Raw genomic sequence first — 24,075 nt, forward strand, 5'->3', positions numbered from 1 at the left:
CTAACCAGGGTCCATGGGTGGGGGATCAGGGACCCAACTTGGTGGGGCAATGGGTGGTGACACAGGGTCCTGGTGGTCACTGGATGATGGGCCAGACTCATGACGGCCGAGACCTGCTGCTCTCAGAGACCTCCGCATCATCTCCCTCAGACGAAGCCTGGTGAAGAAATAAAACATGGCACTGAAATTAATTCAGACCAACAATGTTGCTTCTGTTTTCATATTACTAGAGAACCTTTTCACTGGCTGGAAGCAAAAAGATTTGATTGTTATAGGAAGCCTGATATACTGCAAATGACAGAACAAACTGTACACTTTTCTGTACAGTCCATGTTCTGTAAACTGCAAAACGGTATGACTGGTTATTTACCCTCTGCTGCTGGAGGAGCCGGTCCTGTTCCCAGAACTGTTGCTTGAAACCACAGAGATGGCATTGGCGATTGCCTCCACAGCAGACAGACGCTCTGCAAAAGTGTTTCTCTCCGACCTTTCAGCTTCTGAAATGAAACAGCATGATCACTTAGCATGGAGAGGAGCGTCTCTGGGAAGCAGGCAATTAAACTGATACAGAAGAGTCCTGACTAAAATCATGTGTTGAGAGAAATTCCACTTTTTTTTTTTTTATCAATTTACATTTGCTAACAAAGACAGCAAAGTCCAAAACAAAGACACCTGGAAGAAAATTGTGACTGTAACCAGCAAATCAAAATAAACTGCTTTTCTAATCGGATTCAAATATAAAAACAACTTATTATGTCAACGTCTGACCAAGCTCTCTGGGACTTCCATGGTCTAAAGCAGCAGCTTACCTTCCTCCTCTTTGGTCTCCTTGTTACTAACAGGGAAGCAGACAGAGACAGCAGCATGGAGGATGTTGCGATTTCCATCACAGCGGTGATCTAAAAGTGCTCCGAGTGCCTGGCTTCCCTGATCCAGTAGGAAGGCCTGTTCGAGGTTCACCAAGTACTGCCGACACGCTTCGTAGTCACAACGCAGCACATGCTGCATCAGCGTCTGTTTCTGAAAGACAAAATGACGACAAGCGAGTACCGATTATGATGTTGGTGTTTTACTGTGACAAAGACAGCGTTGTTTGTTTGGTCTTTGAGACAGATTTATGGCTAGGAACATGAGGAAAAACAACCACACTTAAAGTGTTAAGGTGTTTCAAGGGCAAAATAATAAACAAATCTACTTGTTAATTTGCTTTTAGGGATGTTTTTTGACATTGTACTTATAAGGTCTTGTTTACCTCGACAGCCATAATAATAATAGCAGCTTTCTTTTTAATTGTGGAGTTGGAGGGGAGATTGGCCAGAGAGTGCACCCCCATTCCCAGGCTGTTTATAGGTGGCAGGTCCAACCAATCAGGATCTCGAATGCCACCCATACAGTCTTTGGCCATAGGGTAGATTGTGCCATTTCCATCTCGAAGGATGATGGGAGATTCCTGGAAAAAAAATAGTAAGTAAGGTGTGTGCAAAACTACAAAACCATGTCACTTCTCTGGGAGAGTATCTCACCTGTCCTGCAGTAAAGATGGCCACATTGCGCTCACTCTGGCCCAGGAAGGCCAAGTTACTAGTGGGGAAGTTATTCTCCTGTTCAGCTTTGCCTGTGGCCAGGTCAAAGATACAGTACCTTACCCAGTTACCAGTTTTCAGCACTGCGTGGACTCCTGGAAGACAGAGATTTAATTATTATTTAAAGTTTGGTAATATAACTCTACAGAAAACTACTACTTAATCAACTACACTCTAACATATAAAAACATAGACAAACACTCACCTTTGGAGTCAACATTTACAGCCAGAATCTCTGCCTTTTCTGGAATACAGAGCTTTTTAGGTGTGCGCTGGAAACAATCAGGAACTTTAGGAGTCCCGCCAGTTTTTACCACCTGCAGATTGAAGAAGATAAACAAATACAAACCAGTTGAAATCTGGAGTGAGATTACTTTTCTTGTGCTGCCTTCAGACCCCTTTGACATGTAATTATACACTTGAACCCTGAGCAATTTGGTGCTATTTCTTTAAAAAAAAAAAGGGAAAAAAGGCAATGAGTACCTTGATGAAAGAAATTAATAGATTTAAAAAAAATGTAAATAGGGAAAAGCTATATTTATAATGGCAATCATTTTATATTTAAAATTATGTTACAGAATTATTTTAAAATTCTTTAAGCGCATTTTTTCTAGGTCATAACCTTGTTTTCTTTCTTTATAAACAAATTTTTTGGTCATTTTTCTTGTACTTTTTAATAATTTCTTGCTTTTTTTCTGAGTATTTTCTTCTTTCGTTGCTAACTGCCTACTTCCAATGTTTTTTTGAAGAAGCCAGTTTGCTCGGGTTAATATCAGCAGTAGAGATGCTCCCACCTGCAGAAAAATACATTCACACTGAACTCCAATTACTGAAAACAAGCAATATTGGTGATATTCATGTCCATACCTGCAGTTCATCTATTCTGAGGAGCCTACAGTCCTGTAGCAGTGATGATGGGTCTGAGTCAGTGGGAGCAGCAGTGCTCTGGTTGCTCATGCTGCTCGATGTTCCTGGAAACTTCACGGCAACATATGCTCCATCCACTTTAAGCACCTGGAACATAGTATGAAGGTAATAAGATGTCAGACTGAGCTGTCATGACAAACCAGGGACATATGACTGATAGCAGGATCTGCATTACTTATTATTCCAAGACTACATTTACTAACACTAATCTTACATTGCGGATTTCCATTAACCCTAAAATTGCACAAATTTAAATAGCAAATATAAAATATGCCTGATGGAAACATGTCAATTTGAAAACAAAAACACCAATTTATCACAGAAAAAATTTTATGCTCGCATGAGGTGGTATTTCAAGTGATTTGAGAAAGCAGTATTTTGGGAAACTGCAATGGAAACACATTTCTCACTTTTACAGGTCACATGATGCTATGGCTATGTAACTGTCAATAGGAACTGGCTCCCTCGGGCATGATGCAGCAGGCGCTACAAGAAGTGTTATTGCATCACATAACTCTTCAAAAGTTGAGCGGATCATGTAGAAGTTTTGAATCAACAATTCCTCTGTGAAATTGTGGACTATCACCCAGAAATCCAGCATACTTGGCCGCTCCCACATATAAGGAACATGCCTTTTCATTATCGCTCAAATAACACGCCTATGTCACCTTCTATTTAAAATAATGACGGCTAGTGCAGTGGCTGCAATAGAAATAAACCTGCTCATGTTTTGAACATCCAGCACCATGCTTCTTAGAATGCTATCACAAGCGGAGAAGTCACATAACACCACGAAAGAAGTCGCATAAAATCACCCAGTGAAAACACCGTCATCTCGCAATTCTGTTTTATTAACATGAAAAAATATCACTTAAGTTATGCGCAAATCTGTAATGGAAACCTGCCAAATGTCATATTTTAAATGCACCCACCTTTCCTACTGGGACATTTTTAACGTCCTCCACAAACACCACCTCCCTGAGAGGCCACTGCTCCTCGTTCACCTTCTCTTCCTCTTTGGGAGCCGGAGTAGAACGCCTTCGCTCTGCAAGTAGTTTAGTTTTAGTCCTTTGATCACAGAATATTCAAATAAGAAAAAAAATACCTCAATGGATTGCAAATGTGTTGGCATCATACTTCAGTAAGAATATTCTGCTGAGCTAGTGTGAACAAGGGAAAATTAATTATCAGCACTGACAGGTAGCTGTGTGGTTCATATGTTAAGAGAGGGTGAAAAGGTACCAAATACACTAAAGAATATACAGTGAGCTGGCCATACTTCATCCACAGGAAAACAAGCAGGGGAAAAAAACTTGCTGATAAAAGCGCTTGCACCATCTGTTTCAAAGTCAAAGGACTAATGAGAGCACAGAGTGAGGAAGAAATTGGTTCTGTGCCGGGGAGATAGAGAGGAGAGTCAAGACTTGAGTGTTTTTGAGAGTGCTGGAGGTGAAGAGGGAGAGATAGCAAGAAAAAAAGCTGACATACTGTAGGGCAGTGAGGCACTGCTAGCAATGGAAGAGGTATCACTGCAGGTAGATGCTGGGGAGGGAGGAGGACCCATCTCGGTCTTCACAAGCTCTGGCTTGCTTTCCGTCCTGTGGGTTAAGACCAGGAAAGTGAGATGAATCTTACATATTCTTGCATTTCTACTAGGAATGAGGAAAAAAATTAATTCAATTAACAATTTTTAGTTAATATTTTTAACAGATTTTTTATTGCCTAATTTGGTATCAGTTAAATGCAGAGGTGGAAAATATTTGCAGCTTTTATTGTGGTAGTCTATCAATCACATGACGTCATATCTGTTTTAAGAAAAACAAAGCTGAAGCAAGCGAGCAAAAAATGGCAAACAGTCTAAAGACACAGCTGGTAGCGGCTGTAGCAACTTGAATTCAGCCAGAGCAAACTCTCCATTGAATCAGCTGCCGTTACACACGCTAAGCACAGCCCACCATGACCCCTGGCAATTACAATTAGTCAATCAAAGCTCTGCAAGAAATCAGATTTTACCTGTTTGAAGGTTTTTTTAAAAACTCACTAAGAGGCAGTCATTGTTGATACTGTGGTGGCTCATAAATAAGTGTGTGAGAAACACTGCACTGGCTTGATAAGCAGGCCAATTAAATGTAGCAGTTTAAAAGTACCACAAAAGGGTTTTTTCATTGTGTTATGTGCTTTTAGTTAATAATTCAAAATGATTTAATATTGAACCATTCCCAAGTACTCACATACTTAACTAGAATAAAACTGTTTATTATCAACCCCATAAAAACAGTTAATTTACCACTTTTTTTAAACACAGTATATGATGCTGCTAAAAAATATACAAAGACTAACAGGCATGTCATGTGCGTTGTTTTTGGAAATTTGCCACATAATATACAGTCTCCAGTGTAGATTTGACCTTTTCGCACAGTCTAGTGTTAAAGGTTTGTTTACCACTTTTTTATGTAGTATTTGATGCTGCTAAAATTAAATACAGAAAGACTGACTGCGTTTTTTTTTTTTTTTTTAAATTTTGCCACATAATATACAGTCTCAAAAAGTGCAGACTGAAACTTTTCTCATGGTCTAGATTTAATAAGTTAACAAAAATTTCATCAAATCGAAATATGAAATCGCAAAACTTGTAGAATCGCAATACTTAAAAATTTACAATTCATATTGAATCTGCAATCAAGAACTGTGATGGTATCAAATAAAAGAAAAGTTAAGTCTGAGGAAATGAAATTATGGAAGATTATATATGGGTTTTTTTTTCTAATTAAAATGTAACTGACTTGATTTCCTGGGTCTTAGTGGTCTTTTCCATGTTTTTGAGGCTCTCTGGTGAGCGCAGCTGGAACCTGCAACTGTCGTTCATGTTCCAGACAGACTCCAACAGGACGCCCACTTTGGGAATCCCAGCACTGACAGAAAAGGCCACTGCACCGGCATGGTAGAGGGGGTTATTCCTCAAGCACACCTTAGGAAGGAACCGGCAAATTAATTTTACACTAACTGCAAGGCTTACATTGAGCTCATACCAGGAGTCTTGAGGAAAACGTCCAAAGACAAACCTATAAAACAATCAAATGGAAAAATCTGTCCCACCTGTGTTCCCACGGTGATGTTTGGTATCGAGGAGATGCCAGCGCTGGACTTTGGCTTTTTGTTCTTGGCTCTGGCCTTTTCAAGCATTTTCTTGCGTTGACTAAAAGGCACAACACCCCTGCAAACAGACGCATGCAGTCAAGTGTCAAAACGTCTCTGACATTCATACCTTTCACTGATATATACTGTTCTCACTGCGAATTGACAAAGAAATCATCAATAAAGATGATTCCCACTGCTTGCTACACGTCCCCATTGTCTATTTTGGCAGAAGACTGAGGGAAAACACAGTGCCGCTGGGAGTAACGTGTATTTAGAAATTCCAGGGGACTCATACAATTCAGAAAAGGTCTTAAATCATGTCAGGCATGGTGTCTCGTTTTCTGGCTTGGCTAAAATTAACAAGCATAACTGAACTACGCATACATGGAGAATTGCAGCATAATAACTTTTTTAAACTAAGCTTCCTATGTTTGAATACCACCAAAATTATATAGAAAATTGGACAAATTTTTTAAAAATAATTTAAGCCAAGTTTAAGACTAATCTTTAAACAAATCATCCTTTTATCTTTGATGTATTGTAGGTAAGTATATAAATAAGTAGTACATACGTAGTCCAGTGCAATATTATTCTTTTTCTAGGAATATAGTTATTAGAGAGAGATAGGTTTGGCTATATTCTGCTAACAGGTAAGTGCAAGTATAAGGTAAAAGACAGTATTGGGTTCAGTGTTTGATAAACAGATTTGTAACATTAGAAATATGAGCATTTACACAGAAGAACTTGACTCATTTTGACAAAAAGAAATTTTTAAAAAAGGATAAATAAGATAAAAAGATTGTTTGTGGCATTTAAGACTTCAAAAATCCAAATAAAAGACCATTTAATAGTTTTAAGGACAAAAATATACAAAATGAATTTCTAAAACAGTCTGACGACCTGCAGACACCCTGTGTTAAAAACAAATACTCAGAATTCCATTCAATGTAGTTTAGTGGAAAAACGTATTTTCTGCTCACCACCAGTAGAGGCTATTCTCCAGCTGTGCACACGTGTAGAGCGCACAGCAGTGCAGTGACACCATACGTTCCCCCTGCAGCTCAGGGAAAGCCTGAGCGCTGTGCTCCAGCTTAGAGGCCACTGTGCTTAGTGTGTCGTCCACCCAGGTTGCCACCTATACCACATACAGACACACACAAACATGAGTCAATGAGCAGTTCATTTAATACATATTTGTATTGTTAGGATGGCTGATCAGTACACATTCTTAGATCAAGAGGAGCAATCATAATTGACCTTGTTGGTCTCTGTAGCTACAGTGGCTCTAATGCTATTGGCAGACAATAAGGTGATCTTCTCATTGGCCAGGCCCAGGAAGGATACACGGGGGTGATGAATGGAAGGATTCTGATGGAGCAAATGACAGGTGAGTTAGTGCGAGGTCGCCAAAATCCAAGAAACCACCGTCGCTTTCTCACCTATACACGATACAATAACAGATACCAAGTGTATGTTGCAACAAAATACATGTACAGTTCAGTTTTTTGGTAACTCCAGTCAGGTCTAATCATCCACCTGTGCATTCCTATAGGGTTCAGGTTCGCTCCACTTCCACTGATAGAGCTCTCCTTTGGAGCTGACAGCCACCAGCTCTGAGAACATGGCTCCAATGCCCACAAACTTCACTCCATCCTGGAAAGAAAGTTAAATATCTTAGTAAATACATCATATGAGTTTTCACAATTTTACCCTTTATATGCCAGGTTTTTGTCATGTTGACACTATGTTTTTGGATTAAAAAAAGCACAAAAAAGTCTTCAAGTTTCCAATATACTAGAGGCCAAGTAGATTATTAATTTTCATTATCACAGTCTAGAATATGTCACTGATTAGCAGCAACACTGATTTTGATATATTATTATTTTTTGTACAGTGTCGAATACACTCATACCACTCTGCACACAAAAAGCTCTTTTCAAAATCACGTTATAAAAAAATATTATACACAAACTTTCACTGAGTTACTTTTTTAACCAATATCAGTCCAAAATATCAAATATTCATTAATTTTTGGAATTTTAACTCTTTAAAGCCAGGTTTTTGTCACGATGCCGCTATGTATTTAGATGAAAAAAATATATTTTCAATAGACTACACGCAAAGTAGATTTTAAGTAAAGTTTTTTATTATCACAGTCTGGTATATGTCAATGATTTGCAGCAATATTGATTGCGATAGTGCACCTAGGATGCATTTTCTCAATATTTCAAATATGGTAAGGGATTATGTAATTCGGTGGAAAATAGTAAAAATTACAGATTCCAAGGCAATGCACGTTTTAATGCTTTGATGGCTGGGGGTTTGCAGTCTTGTTGGGTTTCAATGGCACATTTTTTGACATAACAGTATGAATGTGACAATTTTGTTTACATAATGTATTTTAGATTTATTGTATGAGCTGAGCTGGAAAATCCAAGGTTAAACAAAAATGCACAATCTTGCTAAACTTTTTAAAAAACACAACCAAAGTTATCTCAAAATGATTTGACAGCTTTGTTTGTGCTCCTCCTACCTTATCAGGCCACCACTGGAGCTCCTCTCCCAAAGAGACAGGGCTTTGGACCGGGATGCTCTTCTTGTCCAGGCTGGGCTCGCCCTCGCGGCTGGTGGAGCCTCGCTCTGTGTCGAATGAGGCCCCATCCAGCCACCGGCGCTCGCGTAACCTCAATACAGACTCACGCTCACGCAACAGCTCTGAGTCGCGCTCTAAGGGGAGAAGGAGAACTGGTATGCAATAAGGTCACACCAGTGGGATAGAAGTAAGCCACTCTCTGGGAAAGACCCGTCAACATAGTTTTAAGAATAGAGAGAGAAAGGTAAGATTCTTTAGAATCACTATAATGCAAATCAAGATTGCAGTACTGAAGATTGAGTGGGAGTCTAAATTATACTGGTGGGTGAGTCAGTTTGCACGCTCATGTTAAAATGCGAGATAGAAGAGGAAGTGGATAGACAGAGAGATAGCATGCATATGGGCTAAAAGTGGGCTAGGTAAGTTTTTAGAATAGACTGCCTTAAAGGGTCCCTGTTAAGACAGGTGGGCCTAGCGGGCCTTTCTCAGAGAGCTCACAGTATGTACTACAGCCATGCAGCATACAACACCAAACATTTACAGCCTGTAACACCAAACACCCAAAATCACAAATCAAGCTAAACAGACTGAAGAAAAAAAAATCCCAGTAAACAAACAAGCTAAAACCATTTCATTTTACAATAATTGACACCAGCTCAAGTATACATTTAGCAAAGAGAAAAAATATCTTCTTCACAGATAACAATGTTTTGTTCTGTACATCAGCCCTTAAAATTACTTTGCTTATCAGATGTCTGTCTTTTTCAAATGTTGAGATGTTGGCAAGTTTTTCTTACAATCCATTTACAGAAAAACACTGAAAAAAATAGCACCTTATTTTTCCAACTTCTGCTACGGTTATCTTATTTTCAATAAGCTATCAAAGCTCCATCCCCACAACAAAAGCCATCACCAGTGTTGCCACCAAAGCCTCTTCAACACCCTGTGGTCCCCCTTCCAGTCAGAATGAGTTGAGTTACCTCTGGAAGATCCCAGACGAGACAGTGAGGAGCGTCTAAAAGAGGGGTAGCCAAAGTAGCTGATGTCCTCAGAAAACATGGCATCAGCGTCAATTATCACACTGGGATGAGCTGAATGAATGTCTGCATCCAACAGGGACATCAGGTCCTCTGCATGGGACAAAGACACAAAAGAATGCAAGGTTTAAGAAAAAGATACACAGCAACTATTCTTATGAATTTGGCAAATACGGTGTAGACTATACTCTTCCACACAAGCCTATTTTTTATATAATATGAACTGCTGCCTGAACTTTAATCTCATATAGTGATCATTAAGCTAATAAATGGTTCCTACAGCTTAGTTCATGTCACATTTAAGATTTTTTTCAATTGCCAGCTGGAATTTAATTAATGTTACAATAACTAAAACTAAAGAGACAAAAAACAAACATTCATACACATAAATACTTTAGGTTAGAGATAAATTTGTTCAAACTGCAAAATATATGGTGCTTGTTTTTGGTGTACGTGGCAATTTTGTTTTTCTCACTTTACATGTGAGATTCTACTGCCTTGATTCCAATCATACCTAGTTTGAAAAACATTTGCATAAAATACACCAAGCTTTGTATCGGTGTAAGCCATGCCACAAAATAAGTGATTAAATAGCCAATTTAAATTGAATTTGCACTTCACCATGTCGGCTACGGTTTAGTGACAGCTAGCAAGCAGACAGTGGATCCTCTGCTCTGAACATCCCAGCAGGAAACAAAATATACACTGAGCGTTGTGTGTTCCACTATCCTGATCTGCCTGACAATACAGCAAGAGGCATTCATTTTCAAATTTCAGGATGCAACATCAGAAAAAAAATGTTCATTAAATCCTGCTTCCAATGTCTTTGCATTTTTCAGACTGATTAAATACCAATTATGGTCTAATTTTTAGATTCGTGAATTTAATGCATTTTAAAACTTTAAAACATTAGCATTAAAATCAGTTTATATAAGCTGTTGTCCTTTCTGTCTCCATGTTCTATTTTTCTTTTGACAAACCTCCAGGGAGGTAAGACTCGCTGGCTGTGTCGTCTCCATCATCTCCATCCTCGTCATCCCGGCTCAGCAGGTTGTTAACGGCGAGGTTGACATCCAGGTTGGTCCTCTGGAGTTCTCTAATGATCACACTCCTGGACTTCCCCTGAAGGACTACCTGGGCCTGGGGAGGACAACAAAGTACAAGAAAAACACATTTTAGCAAACAAGTGTGCACCGTTTTGTTTCAGTGTGGAAAAGGTTGTTTGCCCATTTTCATTGTATTTTTTTTAAAGCAAAGATATTAAACATTGATAAGTGTGTACCTGAGTAATAAGCTCCTCTGGGATGACAGAAGCTGGAATGACTGGCTGAGGCTGGCTCCCCAGCAGGCCCGAGCCGCGATCCCTCCCTGTGCGGATCACCCTGGTCTGCCGGCGGGAATCGCGAGCTGCTGTTGACGACCTGCCCGACGTACCTCCGCCTCCTCCTCCACCGCCGCCCCCTCCTCCTCCGCTGCTGCCGCCTCCAGCTCCGCCTCCCCCTGCTCCTCCTCCACTTCCACCTCCTCCACTGCCTCCATTCACACCAGAGCTCCAGCGACTCCTGTTACATACAGTGCAAGGCCATGGTCAGACACAAAATAACACCATCTGACTAACAGAGCAGACTGAGAACACGCACACATCTGGGGGTACGAAGGGATTCAGCGTTTGTGACAGCGGAGACAGGGCAGTCCAGACTGAGAAGCTTATGCATCAGCAACATTTACTGGAAAGAAAAAATTAACTGGTGGCAATTTTCCTAATTTAATCAGGTATTGTAAGAAAAAAAAAGCTTTGATAAAATTAATTCAACTGTAAGGGTGCAAGTTTAAATGTTTTCTTCTGCAGCAGTTTCAGTTCAGCACAGCTTAAATATCAGGACCAACAACAAAATATAATGAGGAGGAACTCTCCAGTGGTCACTAGAAGCACAAAGAAGACTGCAGACTGCAAATTTAGCAGGTGATGAACATGGCCATGCTTTTTGATGTATGCTGTGTTTTTACAGCACCCTAAAGTTCTCTCTTCAGTATGAAGAACCCTGTGGGGAATACACCCCTAACCCGCTGCAGCGTCAGTGCTGTGCTCTGAACACTGAGCTCACACAGGACCATTTGTCTCTGTCAGCCCTGCCAGAACTTACCCAAGGGTGTTGCCTGCCAGTCTGCCCAGTGTGTCAGAGCCAGACAGGAACCAGGGCGGATCACTAGTCCTGCCTGGCCTGGAGCTCCTTCCTGTCCCTGAACCACTGCTCAACTTTGAACTGGAAACAAAAGATGGGAGATCGGTTACAAACCTACAGAAGTCCCGCACAGGACCAAAAGACTTTTCTTTTATAACCTGGGTTAACAGAAATTCACCCAAGGCTTGTTAAATTATACCCCTTGGTTCAGGATTGGATTTCTTTTAATATTATACTGTGAAACAGGAGGGGGGGTATTTTGGAGACCAGCATGGCAACACCCTTGGGAATCTGAATTGGCTGCAACTCGTTCCTCGTTCAAGACTTTCCTTTTTTAAAAGTTCTTGGGGTTTTGGGGCTGCGACTGCTTTCTCCTATTTCAAGATGTCTTATAATGGAATTCCATAACCAAAAGTACTTCAGTATTCTTAACTGGTGTGTTGTTTGGGATAGATGGTGTTTTACTGTGGCAAGGGAACTAAATTACAATAACTTTGCCAGCGTTTCATATAACATATAAAATGTCCAACAAAATTATACAATCACATTTAGTAGCATATTGTAACAAAGGGCAAAGGGATACAGAAACAGGAATTCAAATTATTCAGATGCAATACACAGAAACAGCAACTGTATCAACAAGCGGTCACAACCAGTGTAACTTTTGTTACCATTCAGAATCACAGAGGATATTAGGGCCTTGTTCAGTGAGCTGACAAACTTGCCAAAGACAACCTGCCGCACTCTTTTCCATAGGTTTCCCAGCAGCCCACAATGGTGCTGACTGAAAAGCGATTACAGTGTGAAAGCACCTCATTTTCTTCTGCACGTCTGCAGCAGGGAGCAAAACATGTGTTCTGCAGAAAAAGTTTGGAGCAAGGAGCTTCTCAGCCTTTTACAGCCTGATTCACATGCATATTTAGCAGCTAGAGGGGCCTCAAAAGCTCTGAAATCACTGTTGGATGTTGTTCTGCTGGCAGGATATCGACAGCTATCAATGAGACATTCACCAAAAAGATATTCTCATAGCCAACACAAAACCGCTAGTAAAAAGGTTTTTTTTTTTATTGAATAGCACACACTTGCAGAGCCAAGGCAACTGGCTTTCAGAATGATACACAAACCATTTTGGGACTGTCTTGCTGTTTGGTGACAAGATTAGAATAAAGGAAGTTCCTGAAAAACAGCTCTGTTGTGAGAATCACTTATAAACATCAGAATCTTGAAGCACAACTTCAAAGCATCCTGAAGTCCAACACCTGCATGTTGGAGGACTTTTTGGGAACAGACCTGTGGTGTATTTAGATGTATGCTTCACTCCTGATAGATTAAAATCTTTGGAGCAAATAGCCAGAGTATTATTCTTCAAATGAAATCAAGTCCAACTGCTTCATAATCAGCCAAAAGGGGCACGAGTGTCAAATTCAAATCACAGAAACCACCATCAGTGAGCCTGAGCTTGTTCAGTGCATCTTGTTCTAGACATATCCACAAGCAATCTGTTTTCCAACTCAGTGCCAAAGCTAAAACAGTTCCGGGACAGATCCCGTCATAAAGAAGTCTCTCACCCATCGCTGCCATCCGGTTTGCTGAGCTCCAGGCGATCAGGCTGGACAGCAAAGCTGATTCTGCACACGCGTCCATCCTGAAAGACATGTATTCATGGTTTTCAGGGTCATGCGGTTAACAAATGGAAACACTCAAAGAAGGAAAAAATCATTTTGTAATGTTGAGTGCAATTTATCAACTTAAGTGCTGAATTACACAAACACTCCACATCCCCTTTCCTGTCTGAATCTATTTTCAAATGATTGCTGTGCATATGAGTTTATTTACTTCAAAGATGCTGTAGACTGGAAGATATGATTCATATTACAGCCAAACCATCCTTTGCTGTGTTTCCTAAAGAACTAGATTCTATTTGTGGCAGTATTGGACCGTCCTGACTCTGCCGCTGGTGTTTGAAGAGTTTGAGATGTCTAATTTGTGGTTTGATAGATAGCAATAAGTCATCAAATTAAGTTCCACATATCAACATTTTCTAAGTTGCTTTAGCTGTCATATTTGGCGAAATCTGCTTGAGTGTGTTTGCCATGGCAACGCAGCCATTTCATCTCATTTAGGTTGGAAAAAAGATAAACACAAACGGGTCTGTTGTCAATATGTTTGTGAGTGTGTGTGAGAGAAAGCGAAGGGGGGGCGGAGCAAATTGTTACACTGCACATAGCTCTGCAACTAAATACGATTTTACCCATTTTTAATCAAAAAATCAATGTGTTGCGGTCAATGTGGATTTTGTAGCGGGACACCACAAATAAATCAATATATGAGAACACTGTTGTGCTATCAGATCATACATTAAGATTGCTGCACAACTGTGTTCACACTGCTTGCTAATGCACAATTGCATTGCAAAAAATGAAGGCACAATATTTGACAGCACATTCATCCTGAACACCCTCCATCTGCACGCCCCAGTTTGCTGACATTTCTCTCAAAGCTCAAATAAACAAACTGAGGTCAATTACTACACGCCTCTTCGGTGTGTCCATAGCCCTGATCAAACTGGATTAGCCTAACTGGGGTGGTGTCCTGAATATAAACAAGACATGTAATCTCTTAAATCTAGTGCACAATTTCTACGCAACCAGAAAGTAAAACAGAAGCAAATGGCCTAGTGTTTTATAGCAAAGTCAGAGGTCATCTGATAACAGTGACCCAGTTTCAAGTGAAATCTTTTTATTACTGAACTGTCTTTGGTGGACAATAATAAATAATAGACTTGAGTGTTTCATTAATGCTAATGATGTAATGTCTAATAGTGTACCTCAAGGAGAAACCCGGCATGGTTTGGACCAACAACACACTGTTTTAGGGTAGCCTGCTCCAGCAGACTAAGGTGTGGATGACTGCATTGGAGAAGGGGAAAAGAGCACAAAGACAAATGAGACAAAGACAAGATAACAAACAAGGTCACATTTACAACCATTGATATAAGTAAACAAAGCAGACTACAATTGCAATGTTGACACAAACTTACCTGTTGTAGCTGTATTTGTTGAGTTTCTCTGAGACTTCCCGGAGCCTGACAAGAAGAGAAAAGCTTTATTAGTGCAAGCAAGGCCTGTTTGAGAGCCAATTAATGCAGATTAATGTTTACAATTCAGAAATGCACTGCTGGAAGATACCTTAAGATATAATCCACTGACGACATAAATTATGAGGATTTCACCATATTCTGTGAACATTTTACACTAACACAGACCTTTTAGGTATGTTTCAAATGGCTTCAACGTGTGCATCTTATCTTATCTACAATAAAATATTGCAATCTCGGAATGTAGAGTAGTATACAGTAGCATGTGGTATATATAACTTTTCACAAATTTTGACACAGCTGTCAAACAAATATGAAGCAAATTACAATCTTAGCCAATGGTCCCACTGGTTTTCTTTGCAATGTTTTTTTACTGTTAGTTTGGTATGTCAAATGCCTCAAAAAATTGCAGTATCAGCGAGCCCCAGTGGCTTTTGGTATGGAGAAGATGACAGCCACAGAGATGAGTTCGAGTTGTTGCATATTTGTCAATTGCATTAAGGATCAAGTTGCTGCATTGATCTACAAATAATCCAGACTTAAAACTGAATAATTACCAATGTAGTTACGAAAAAAATCTTCAAAATAACAGAATTTCGTCATTGGATATCTCTCACAACAATGCTCCCTGCCCTCTTATCAGTCAAACAAATAGTTTGGGGGTTTTGTTTTTCCAAAAGGTTGTCTCATATTTATACTGATGAATCATTCCAGAGTATTTCATGCCCATCTATGCCACGGAAGTATTCAATCTGCCACTAACCTGACACTGTCCATGCACAAACTGAATAGGACAATTACTTCTGCAACCCCTGCCAACCATAATATCTCCTCCCGCCTCACAGTGCAAAGCAAGTGTCAAGCCTGTCACTCAAACATGTCATTAGTAATGAATAATGTACCAAAAACTACACATTCAAGGATCTTTTTAAAGCCGTCCGCCTGATTAATTGCCTGTTGTTTGCCTGTTGCAGTTCATCGTCTAATTACCTTCTTCACAGTTTGTGCTCCAGATTTGCATATGCTTCCACGCTCACATCCAATACACACAAACAATCTGACAGTGTTGATGAATAGCATTTATCCAAACATACTTAACTACATAGGAGATGTTTGTATCCTCCTGATACTTGCCTAGTGTCTTGTTAACAAACATATTCAAAACTCCTCCCACCTCTTTGACCTATGCTGTCATCTTGAATATATAGTCTTGCAAGCTATTTCTTCCACAAGTGGTCATTACATACTGATGTAAAGGTACTGTGGCACCTGTTGTGATACATGACCTAACTCAAACTCTAAAGGAAGGAAGGATGTAAACAAATGCCAATTGCCATTCTTGGATGAAAGACAAAAAGAAAACATCCTCAGCAGTTTGTGTGAATGCAGTGTAGTCACAGATAATGCACATGGTAATACCAGTTGTAAACCTAATAATTCTAAATCTTGCTCATGACCACACAAAAAGAAAACACATTGAGTGGAAAAAAATACTGCCCATGTATGGCATACAATTTAAGCAGAATTTTGATGTAAATGTGCTGTGTGTTTGTTCTTTTTCCATTGTCCATGTCATTCAACTGCTTGATGAAACATGTCCCCATTCTGATAAACACAAAACAATCTAAAATCTCTAGAAGAAACAAATGGTAAATGTAGAAATCTCCTCACAACACAGAAGCACATTAAAAGCCCATGCAGCAGTCCAAACACTACAGGAAGGTGAGAGAAAATTATTCTCACAGCATCCAGGTCAGTCATTCACTAACCTACCCATCAAACAAATGACACCACTCTAGCACAGACGCAAAGTCTGCTCGCCTCAATGAGCGATTTAAAACTGTTTCACTAAAGCACAGCAAAAACATATTAAACATCCATCTAACTAAGGGGGGAAACCATTTGCCATTCCACTGTGCCAAACTAATGTGTTCAAGCAGACCTCGATTAGGGCAAACAAACCACTGGCATCTGGTTGAGGAAATCTGACCGGATGTTCATGCCAGGCAAATGAGCCAAACTGGACCAAGCCTTTTAACTTTAGATATAGGCACTTATCTGCTTTGACAACTGCAAGTTCCTTCATGGGGAAGAGAGAGGAGGGGGCCTCCCAGCAGCACATGGTGAGTGTAGCATGCAATGGCATGCATGCCTGGGGATGAAACAGCCATGACCTCTTTAAGGAACCAATGGTCCATACCACCAAGATGTTTGAGTGGCTTTCTCAATAACCAGCATAACCAGCAGAGAAGCTGAGCTGTCTTGTCAGTCAGATCAAAGATGGTCCCCCAGTGTTAGTTAGTACATCAACCTGCAAAAAGCGTTCAAATACTCTGAGCCCAAACCCACTTCTTAATCTCAAGGTCATTCTAAAAACACATCTCAACCTCTTTGTCTTTAAGTGGAACAGCTCATTAATCTTTTCAATCTCAATGGATGTTATAAATAGATTTATCATAAATCACATGCTCTATAAAATTACAGGTCCCACACAATTTCCTGGATCTTTCTAAAAACAACTACTGTCTCGTGATCTTTACAGTTTGTGATTTTCCTGTTGATTCCACATTAAAGCAGTGTGATGCATGCCAGCAGCATGGCACTACTAACAATATTAGGTGCAATTAAATTAAATGTCCGAGTATGCTGTTGGTATACGGGTAACAGTGAAAAGAGATACAGTGTATGGTCACGTGAACGCTTAATAATCCAGCATCGATCATACACATTTTATAAACCCTGGTTTGTCCCCATACTAAAGTAGATAACAGGATTAATGTTAATGCAATGTTGCTATCTGTGCTTCACTGCATATTTAAATGTCGGTGCGCAATACTAAAAACAGCCAAATGAGATCATTACTGCCAAATATGTTAGGAGGCAAATTGTGCTATTAAACTTTCAAAATACCCGCATACGAAAGACAGTGAAACACAAATATTTGGCTTTGTCAAGAGCGTGGTAGCGAATTAGCTTGCTAGCATTAGCAGCTAGCTTTCAGTTAGCTGACGTTAGCTACTTCATTGATCACGATAATCAACGAGACGCCCACAAAACAAACACTGACACATGTCAAATGAGTGTATATGTAATTTATATTAGAAATCTCGTATATTTTCCACAACACTGTGTTTTACGACCCTTATTTCCCTCTCTTTTCCCCATCCCCCAACCCGCATTGTCTATCTCAACTTTGACTGTGAGCCAATCCTTCCAGAGAATCAAGGAAACAGCCTGCTAGTGTTAGCTAACGTACGATGGACAGTTAACGGGCTAGCATCTAGCTAGCCCCGACTGTTTGGGTAGCAGCAGGCTAACGAGGATTGTTCAAGATGCCGGGCCTTGTTTCAACCCTGGGGGGGTCATTTAAATTATTTAAACCCGACTGAACACGCATGACAATGTCAACGTCGTCCGTAAATACAATATCGAAAACTATATACCATACCCCGCACGTCTATATTGATTTAAATTCTTCTTATCAACGGGCCGCAACAAAATACCTGTCATTGAGCTGATCCTCGGTCCCGGGCAACGGGTGAACCACGAAGTGTATAGATGTCATGGGGTCAATCCAAAATCACACACAGACGTGTGGAAGATGTGGAAATTGTTATTCTTTCGATTACTGTATTTGTATGGATTCATAGGAATCGTTTAATGGCGAAAAACCTCGAGTTTAGATCCCAGCCTCCTCACCCACATGCCGCCATCTTAACTCTACCAAGCTTCTTCTCTGTGTGTTGATTAGTGCACATGCAACCACTCCGCTGGTTGGACCCCGAGCACAAACAGGAAATGTGTTAAATTGGACGGGATTGGCCTCAAGAAGAAAGGCAGAGACTACTGTAATCTAAAATACTACACTTTCACACTCCAAAGTCTTTGTTCTCAGTCAGCTCAGCCAATGTATCTGTATTTATTTGCATTTTTAAGGACCTGCAGCCATTGTACGATCAATTACTGTATAACAAAGGCCAAAGAAAGGGTTAAATATTGCTGGGTTACCTTTATGCACGCTAAGACAATAGAATACCAAATACAAGATTGATCTGTGTGGCTTCTTAAGACAAAAAACGAGAACTTTTGTGCTTTTTGTGTAGTTTTAAACCCCTGCGGTAAATAATACTACATGTTTTATTTTACCATCATGGAGAAACCGTCAGGTTTACTGTAATAAGTAGCCTACTACAAGCCGAAGTAGCGTATTAGGTAACACTACACCTACAGACTTAAGTCATGCCGTTATGGAGAAAACAGTTATATTATGTTTTGAATTCTTTCCTTTAGAAAAAAAAAATTAAAAAAAGAAAATTGATGTTCTAATGAATATGGTGGTGTTTTTTGCCAAAGAAAAGTGAGGGGGAGGGTGGCTGGAATGTGACTTCATTTTTTCTTTTTAGGTAGACAGGTAGATATTGATTTATTTTTCCCCTTGAGCCTCCCTGAATGACTTGACACCATAAACTACTTTTTTTTCACTCTTGTCCTTCATGCTGGTTAATTAGTGCAAACTATTTATTTTTGGCTAATATATAATGGGACATGTAATAAATTGATTTTTATTAACATGTACCATTTTAAGCGTAGATTCGATAGTTTTTGAAGTGCTAATCCCACATAATATTTTCAAGGACCATCAGAATTTGAATTATAATTTCTGTTTTACTTTTTCTGACTACGATAAATGGTGCAATTTTGGCAATCTAATTTTCGGTAATTTGTAATTTTGGAGAAAACATGCATTTGGAAGGCATGTTTCTTTTTAAAAACTGACAGTAAAATAAATACAAAATACAGCCATTTGAAGTTGCCTCTTCCCTAAACCAAAATAAAAAAGTCTCTCCTCAGGACTTCAAAAAATATTTCACACACTTCCCCTTTTACAGCCCCCCCAACTACAACTTAATAGTAAGTCACCAAATATTAAAGCAGCAACATGGTTATATTTGGCCCATTGTCAGCATTACTCAGGGAATGGAATAAATCATGTGGGACTCTCATTTTAATGCTGCTATTCCTGACTAGAATTATACTTGAACTGAACCAACTCCGATCTGAGCTCTATAAATGGAAGAGAACTGGAAGTCTCCTCTCGCTGGACTCCTTTCCATTAAAACTATGTCAGTGTGTAATATCCACACATCATCTACTGAAAGTCCTGGAAGTGATTTAAGCAGCAGTAGTGCAAGCATGCTCCCCTAGTTCAGGAAAAAGAAAATGTAGGCTTGAGGTTGTGTGAAACTAAGAAAACAAAAGTCTACTTTTTAGCGGTGCTTGATTCGTGGCCCGTGCCCTGGATGTAGGCGGGGGAACTGGCCTAGTTTTGGCAGACATTAGGGAGAGAAGGGGGGGCAGATGAAATCATCACACAGCATAGATCAAAGGATGAAATGTGATTGCTCAAATAGACAATCCAGAATGACTTTTATATTTCTTTCTCTGAATATATATTATACAAGTCTAGTATAAGAAACCTTCACAAAAATATCTTCATCTCTGTAAATTGGTTAAGGAATTAAAAAAAAAAACAGTCCTCAGTGGAACATTTGAATGCAAATCAAAATCAAAAGGATATAAAGCCAATAGTTGGATGTGTTTTTAGTCTACAGCCCAATCCAATAAACAGCTTTTGTGTTTTTGCACCAGCAGGTGGCAGGGTTTAGCTTTCACAATGACATTAGAATCAGTCCCAGGCAGACATTTGTCCCCTTCCTGCTCCTCAGAGTGCACATATGCACATGACATACAGGGGAATATACTGTATCTAGACAGCTCGAGACCTCTGCAGTTATCCTTGATGGCCATTTGTCAAATATTTCTGTATTTCGTTGTTAAAGGAAATGCACTCAATAACTGAAACTGACACTAAGAGGAAGATGTCAAGATAATATAAAATGAAGCATGACACAGGAAGAACATTTTGACAAGTTCCCACTTAACTAAAACAAAGAGAAATGAACCTTTTTTAACCAAATAACTGATCTATGTTTTATTCAGTCTGGTCTGCAGCTCACGTCACATCACATCGTAAGGTATCAGGTGTACGTAGAACCAGGGGCTGATCTTCGGATAGGCAAAATAGACAGCTGCCCCTGCAGACGGGGGCGCCATTATTTAAATTTTATTTGACATTCTAAAGATCACACCATGCAGTGAACAGTACAAATAAAAAACAAAAATATTGCACGCGCCATACTTTTTCGTTTTCATAAAAAAGAAATATTATTGATTTCTTATTAGCTTTTGTTCTTATTTGTGAATAATAATAATAACAAATACAAGAAAAATGACAGATATAAAAAAATAATAATAACTTCTCTCTCTTTTTTTGCATTTTTTATGGGAGGGACTTCACTGCATAGAATTGGTGAGAATGACACGTGGCATAAGCTGTGTGACATTTATAGATTTTTATTAAACTCTGTCTTGTTTTTGTTTTTTTATTATATGTTTTTTTGTAGATATACACACAGACATTCATACACATATACCCCCACCCCCACCCCAGACCCCCGATAATAATAAGTATAAATAAGTAATAACAACAATACAAACAAAGAGTGCAAAAATATATTAATACTAACAATAATAATAACAGTAAATGGTTAAAGTTATACTTAAATAGCAATGACAAATAAATTACGTGAACATAAAGGCCCACTGAATTGTTATCACAATCTGAAGTAATAAAGATGTATAAATACATATACATATGCACAAAAATAAAGGCATATGAAGAATACAGATATATAAAGACATGGACATACCCCAACATATTGTAACACAGAAAAATGTCTATATCTTCTTTTAGCAAGTGAAAAAAACAGGTTAATAGACAGTGCCTTTTTAAGTTTTTTAAGTTAAAATAATAAGCATTACTACAGATATCATTATTTGAAATTAAACCGTATATTTTCCTTTGATTATGTGGCCTTAATTTCTGCTGCGCATGCCACATGTCATGTAACCAGTAGAGACAAAAGTTTAGGAATTTGTCTCTTTGTTTACTGAGTTCAGCACAAGAGGTTAACGAAACCAGTTCCACTGCCCTGCAAAGAAAAGAAAAAAAACCTTTTCAAGAGTGAAGTCAAACAAAATCCCCAGAAATCTCGAAGCTATTTTTAGGTAGTTGGGCACTAGGTTATCAAATGACCCCTGGTGTTGTTAAATACCAGTACAAAAAGTCATAGCCAGGAAACTGCACTATCATCATAGCAAGGTTAGTGGGTTTGCAGCTTTAGAACACAAGAAAATTGGTTAAATCTATGTTAAAAAAGTACTTTTCAAATTAAAATAGGTCTGAAACATGAATAAAAGACAATAGATTTTATTTAATAAAGAGATTGGTGAAGTGTTTTAGCTGTTATGAAATGTAATACGGTGTGTTATATCACCCAAGAAATACTGAAAGCTAAACCACAACCACTGATAACTTATTGAGCCAACTTCTGCATTCATTCATAGATGAGTGGAGCAGCACCAGCTCCTGTCAGTCAGGCCAGAAGTATAAATTATCTCCAGTGAAGTAACACGATAACTGGCCGGAGAGTAAGACTTTAAAATAACTCCTCTTCGTGCTGGCTGTCACATATCTCTCTACAGGTCCAGGGTAGGACTGACCATGAGGGGGTAACTCTGCCTGGTAGGTCAGCCCAGGCGTCAGGCTCAAACCCTCTGCTCCCTTACACCTAGTCCCACACGCTGCACAGCTTAAAGGGCATTTTGCTGACCTGCATGCACATAAGGGGAAAAGACAAGTGATGAGCCGTCCCCATCTGCTGAGAGGTCTTCACTTTTTGGAAAGAGACAAAAATTCAATTCTATAACAGCAAAAGAGTACAGCGAGCCCTCGTCGGCCTATAGTCTCACCTGGCATTCAACTCTGCTTGGAAATTAGTTGATATTATACAGGAAGCCTTACTGTGTGGTAACACGGCCACTAGATAGCATCAATTTGTCCATTGCACAATACCATGAGGATGTTGTAAAGTTCTGCTGAATAAAGCATGGCTATTGTAACTAGTTAACACCGGCCAAGAATCTGGGTCTCCATTGCATCATACTTATAAAACCAGGGCAACCTAGTTGGCCAGAGACCAATAACAGGCACAGGAGCCATGAAAAATGTGCTTTTTCGTGCCACGACTGCTCATGCTGCAGTGTTGGGAGCTACATAGTTTCCGTTCAAAGCTGCAAAAATTAATATTTTTGATGATGTCAAAAGATTAAATAACTTTGTTGCTAGTAGCAGGGACTAATTTCATCACTCTGAAGTTTCAGAGCCTTTGAGTCTATTTTGGATCATTGTCTTGGTATGTATTCGTTAGGTTGCTAGAAACATGACTCCAAATGCTGATGTTCTTCTGTGTCTAACAAGTGTTCAGTAATAATTGTTTGCAAAACTTACTGCAAACTTATTTTTAAACCACCTCTCTGCACCTTTGCTATTTTTAATGGTGTTTTTTGGGGGGGGTTAAATAATTTTGTATTTAATTTGACCTTTTATATCTTATTTCTTTACTCTTTCTTTGTAAATCTGTATGGTTTTATATAATTTTTCTCTGTAAAGCACTTTGGGTCCTGTTGTATGAAATATGTCCTACAAATTAAGCTGTCTTGCCTTGCTTTTCCTCCATCAAGTGATAACAATTTAATGATGTGTTTTTAGCTTGTTCTGCTGCCCCCAAGTGGCCAAAAACATGAATGAGTAGCTTTAAGGGGCCGATCACACTGAGACACATTGCACCAGGCATGACAGCTCCAAAAACGCTTTGGAAGCGCATCTGGAAAAACAGAAGCACCTGTGGAGCGGGGCTGAGTGCATGTGGCCAAAAGTGACACTGACAAGCAGTGCGACTCCATGCCTTGAGCTGAAAAGTTGAAAATATTTTAACTTTTATGCCCAAAAAACACCAGATAATTTCGCAAGTGATGCGTCTCAGTGTGATCAGCCCCTAAGTCAAAATTTTTGTTGGATGCCTTGTGTTTAATAGAGCCAACGTCATTTGATATTTTAGTAAGTCCCATCATTTCTTTAAAGGAGCTCCTCAGCAATTTAGTGTTGCATTTCCATCAGATTGAGAGACTTGTGAGGGACTGATTTAAAATAAGAAAAGTAAGAATCAGTGTAGCTGAGGTTAGTTAGTCCCTATAATTTAAGCTTAAAAAATGCTGGATCTAGAGTGATGACATCATTAGTGGGTTTTTTAGTGGGCTTTTTTTGGTATTTTTGTTTCCACAGTTTAAAAGGCCCCAAACAGAGCCACAGGAGACATTAGTGGCTACAACTGTTCTCTCTGGCTATTCTCAATGCCTCTTTCATTGCTAGAAAATGTAATTATACATATGTACTTGTGAATCAGTTCAACACTACAAACATGTTAGACAAACAGATATTAACAAATAAAGAAGAAACAAATCCCACAAAAATGATTCTGTACTGTCAATTGTAAGTAATGTTGGTCGAGTTTTATTTAAAAATTTAAAATAAAAAAAGTAAGAAAGCATATGTGTG

The 24,075-nt window shown here is 39.2% G+C and overlaps 1 protein-coding gene across 6 annotated transcripts in view; it reads right to left on the reverse strand.

The window, feature by feature from the left end:
- The window catches only part of ubr5 (ubiquitin protein ligase E3 component n-recognin 5), a 41,341-nt gene extending 23,060 nt beyond the window's left edge, over window positions 1-18,281 (reverse strand). For 5 of the 6 annotated variants that reach the window (XM_042490923.1, XM_042490922.1, XM_042490921.1 and 2 more), the window contains exons 1-23: window positions 18,062-18,281; window positions 14,502-14,546; window positions 14,289-14,370; window positions 13,030-13,106; window positions 11,423-11,542; window positions 10,561-10,840; window positions 10,259-10,418; window positions 9,222-9,371; window positions 8,182-8,393; window positions 7,185-7,301; window positions 6,906-7,016; window positions 6,629-6,783; window positions 5,607-5,724; window positions 5,294-5,478; window positions 3,999-4,108; window positions 3,443-3,555; window positions 2,451-2,597; window positions 1,789-1,900; window positions 1,524-1,678; window positions 1,253-1,450; window positions 810-1,020; window positions 371-497; window positions 6-157 (exon numbers count right to left, since the gene is read on the reverse strand). In XM_042490923.1, coding sequence (XP_042346857.1) covers window positions 6-157; window positions 371-497; window positions 810-1,020; window positions 1,253-1,450; window positions 1,524-1,678; window positions 1,789-1,900; window positions 2,451-2,597; window positions 3,443-3,555; window positions 3,999-4,108; window positions 5,294-5,478; window positions 5,607-5,724; window positions 6,629-6,783; window positions 6,906-7,016; window positions 7,185-7,301; window positions 8,182-8,393; window positions 9,222-9,371; window positions 10,259-10,418; window positions 10,561-10,840; window positions 11,423-11,542; window positions 13,030-13,106; window positions 14,289-14,370; window positions 14,502-14,546; window positions 18,062-18,123 — 3,199 coding nt within the window. In that variant the 5' untranslated portion in view covers window positions 18,124-18,281. The remainder of the gene's footprint in view (window positions 1-5; window positions 158-370; window positions 498-809; window positions 1,021-1,252; window positions 1,451-1,523; window positions 1,679-1,788; window positions 1,901-2,450; window positions 2,598-3,442; window positions 3,556-3,998; window positions 4,109-5,293; window positions 5,479-5,606; window positions 5,725-6,628; window positions 6,784-6,905; window positions 7,017-7,184; window positions 7,302-8,181; window positions 8,394-9,221; window positions 9,372-10,258; window positions 10,419-10,560; window positions 10,841-11,422; window positions 11,543-13,029; window positions 13,107-14,288; window positions 14,371-14,501; window positions 14,547-18,061) is intronic. The other variant, XM_042490919.1, reaches the window with a different exon arrangement.
- Between the last annotated feature and the right edge of the window lie 5,794 nt (window positions 18,282-24,075).

This window comes from Plectropomus leopardus, chromosome 7 (assembly GCF_008729295.1).
Source record: "Plectropomus leopardus isolate mb chromosome 7, YSFRI_Pleo_2.0, whole genome shotgun sequence".
NCBI classification, from domain to species: domain Eukaryota; kingdom Metazoa; phylum Chordata; class Actinopteri; order Perciformes; family Serranidae; genus Plectropomus; species Plectropomus leopardus.